This window comes from Tauraco erythrolophus, chromosome 19, assembly GCF_009769465.1.
Source record: "Tauraco erythrolophus isolate bTauEry1 chromosome 19, bTauEry1.pri, whole genome shotgun sequence".
NCBI lineage: Eukaryota > Metazoa > Chordata > Aves > Musophagiformes > Musophagidae > Tauraco > Tauraco erythrolophus.
The window spans coordinates 7,480,514-7,483,371 of record NC_141483.1 but is presented as its reverse complement, the minus strand read 5'-3'; the positions used below and the strand labels follow the sequence as shown (position 1 = coordinate 7,483,371).

Here is a 2,858-nt window from a genome sequence, read left to right as displayed (position 1 = left end):
CTGCAGCTGTGCGAGCCTGATAAGGAGGCCCCGCTGGAAAATCTCTATCATACATATGTGTATATGAAAAAATTATCAACTAGAACTTGCTATGTAATGCAAGCAGACCTATACTGAATCCCGGTTGCAACTCTCTAATCATGCAGAAAGAGCTTCGTGGGAAGCTCTTGGAAGACACTGTGGAAATATCTAGTCTGTTTCCTCACTTCTTTTGGATTGCTTTATTTTCTGTATTTCATTCATAAAACTAGACTAGATAGTTTAACGATTTTTGGAGAATGCTTCGGGACACTGAAAAAACACAATGTACTAGAAAAGAAAAGGCAAATCAATAATAATAAACTGTAAAAAATGGTGTACTTATTGATATCTGCCTTCTTACATACCTCTTCCATCTTCCTCGACTGTTTCTTTTTCTTCTTTTTTGCACATCTTCTTCACAGGGAAGAATGAGTATGATCTTCTGGTAATTGGTGGAGGGTCTGGAGGCCTTGCCTGTGCAAAAGAAGGTTTGTATGTATAAATAACTAACAAAAGTTTTGTTTTAGTTTCAGTGATGTTTATGGAAGCTAAGAGAAGTGTTACCAATAATGCTAAAGGTTTTTAAGAAACGTAGTATACTTCAGTTGCTGCACATTAATCATTAACTCTGCTCCATACAGTTAGTCTGCAAATTAATTCTCACCCTCAGGTAGGGTGATCTTGTTTGGCTTTCCTATTAACCTTTTAAAAACTATTTCTTCTTTTGTCAAGGGAAAAATCTAAGAAGTTTTTATTTCACTGTTGTAAAATACTCTGAGTGCCTCCATAGCTACTTTATTTTTTTTAATTATACTGGTTCTCATTTATGTGTTGAAACAACTGTTGCCAAGAACTGTTTAACTGCTGTAGAGAAGCTTGCCCATTTGTAACTCAATATAACTTGCTCAACAACCCACAAAGTTCTTAACTCATTTGGGATCGAATTGCATGTTTAGGGTCAGTGGAAACTGGAGGCTCTAGTCTGGGTTAAGTGCCTTCTCGAGAATCTGCTGACTACATCTCCAGCCAGGATCCCTAGTCTGGCATCTTGAGTTAGACACTACAAACCACTGGCCATCATGTGCTGTACGCTTAATCTGTACCTGTGCTACTAAAAATGTTTAGGTTTGTGTGTTGGTCCCTCCTCTAAATACCTTGTTTTCCTTTTTGTTTAAAGCTGCTCAGTTTGGAAGGAAGGTGGCTGTTTTGGATTATGTGGAACCTTCTCCACAAGGTATGGAAGAGAAATACTAGAATAATATTTGGACACATGTATAAAATGGTTGCTTAGGTAAGCAGATCGCTCCAGGCAGCAAAGTGCTCAAAGCCACGCTGTCTGCGTTGCTTGTAGTAAACGTCCTTAAGCCCAGCTTGCTATACTGCTCGTTCTCTCCAGTGATGTCCCAGGTCTGCCTGCTTCCTCTGCACATTGGAGTTGTTAGCAGTCTTTGATGCTACCACTTGTAGTAGACTTCGGACTTAAATATGTGAGAATATTGTCTCTGTCAAAACGTCATTTATAATTTCCAAGAACTATGAATCACATCATGTCAAAGTTCTTCATGTACAACATGTAAAATAAGATCTGCAAACGCAAATAAGCAAATGTGACGTGGATCCTCAGAGCTCTGAGAAACGTCTTGATATGGTTTGAATTTTAAAAGAAAAATATAGAGAGGTGGTTTTTATCAAAACAAATTAACATAAGCAGAGTTAGAAACTGACCTGTGGGAGATAGTAAACTGTATGTTGTTTGAGAACTTCTGAACTAGTTGCATGAATAACCTAATTCTCTAAGTAACCCAATTGCATCGTTTCACTAACCTGATGCATTTACTTTTTTTTAATTTATTTATTTTTTTTTTCTTCTCAAGGAACCAAATGGGGACTCGGTGGAACTTGTGTGAATGTTGGCTGCATTCCTAAAAAGCTTATGCATCAAGCAGCCCTTTTAGGGGGTGCCCTTAAAGATGCCCAACACTATGGCTGGAACATAGCCCAACCTGTTCATCATACTTGGTAAAGATTATTGCCCGTATCTACTCCGATGTGCTGCAAATGTGTAACAACCTTTCCCAGTTGATGTTTATTTAGGGACAGTTGCAGAAGTGAATTTTGCATGAAGATTTTTAGACTGCTCCTTGTTTAAAACACAAAACTATTTACTGGTTTATCAAGGCAGATACTATGTTGGTTTGGACTGGATAATTTACTTTTATAACAAAAAGTACTGTAGAACATTTCTAATTTCTAGCAATTGCCTGTATCTTTGAGTTGCATAATCTAAATTTGTAATGTGATGATTTCATCTTCTGTTTCTTGTTTTGTGATAGGTCTGTGATGGCACAGGCTGTTCAGAATTATGTGAAATCCTTGAACTGGGGACACAGAGTGCAACTACAAGACAAGTACATAAGACTTTGAAGTTCATCTTTCTTCCTATAGTCAAAGAGCTGCTCTTTTCCTTGTAGCATTGCTGAATTGCCTTCAGAGTTTCTGATTAGAGCTAGTGTTTTGAGTTTGTAAGTCTATTCTGCTCAGAATTGTAAGTGCCCTTGCTAATGCAAGTGATTTATTCCCACTCCACCCCACCCCCGCGCTTCTTTTTTCTGGGAAATAGCGGTTGAAAGTGACCATACGTTAAAGCTTTCTGACAGTGTAGTGCTCAGGGAATGCTCTTTTTAATCTGGAGAGGTTTTGCATTAATATGAAGTAGTCAGGATTTCTTAAGATAACTTCAAGCTTGTTCACCAAAATTTATGTGCCGTACAGCCCACAGACAACACTATACTAAAGCAGCTGATTTTTTTTGCTTTCACTGCAGAAATGGTTCCAAG

The 2,858-nt window shown here is 38.0% G+C and overlaps 1 protein-coding gene across 3 annotated transcripts in view; it reads left to right on the top strand.

Moving 5' to 3' along the window:
* Positions 1-2,858, top strand: part of TXNRD2 (thioredoxin reductase 2) — a 34,765-nt gene that overhangs the window by 863 nt on the left and 31,044 nt on the right. For all 3 annotated transcript variants that reach the window (XR_015222723.1, XM_086623828.1, XM_086623829.1), the window contains exons 2-5: positions 444-509; positions 1,199-1,255; positions 1,896-2,040; positions 2,355-2,429. Coding sequence is in view for 2 of the 3 variants with exons in the window: in XM_086623828.1 (XP_086479954.1) it covers positions 444-509; positions 1,199-1,255; positions 1,896-2,040; positions 2,355-2,429 (343 nt within the window). In the remaining variant the exon portion in view is untranslated. The remainder of the gene's footprint in view (positions 1-443; positions 510-1,198; positions 1,256-1,895; positions 2,041-2,354; positions 2,430-2,858) is intronic.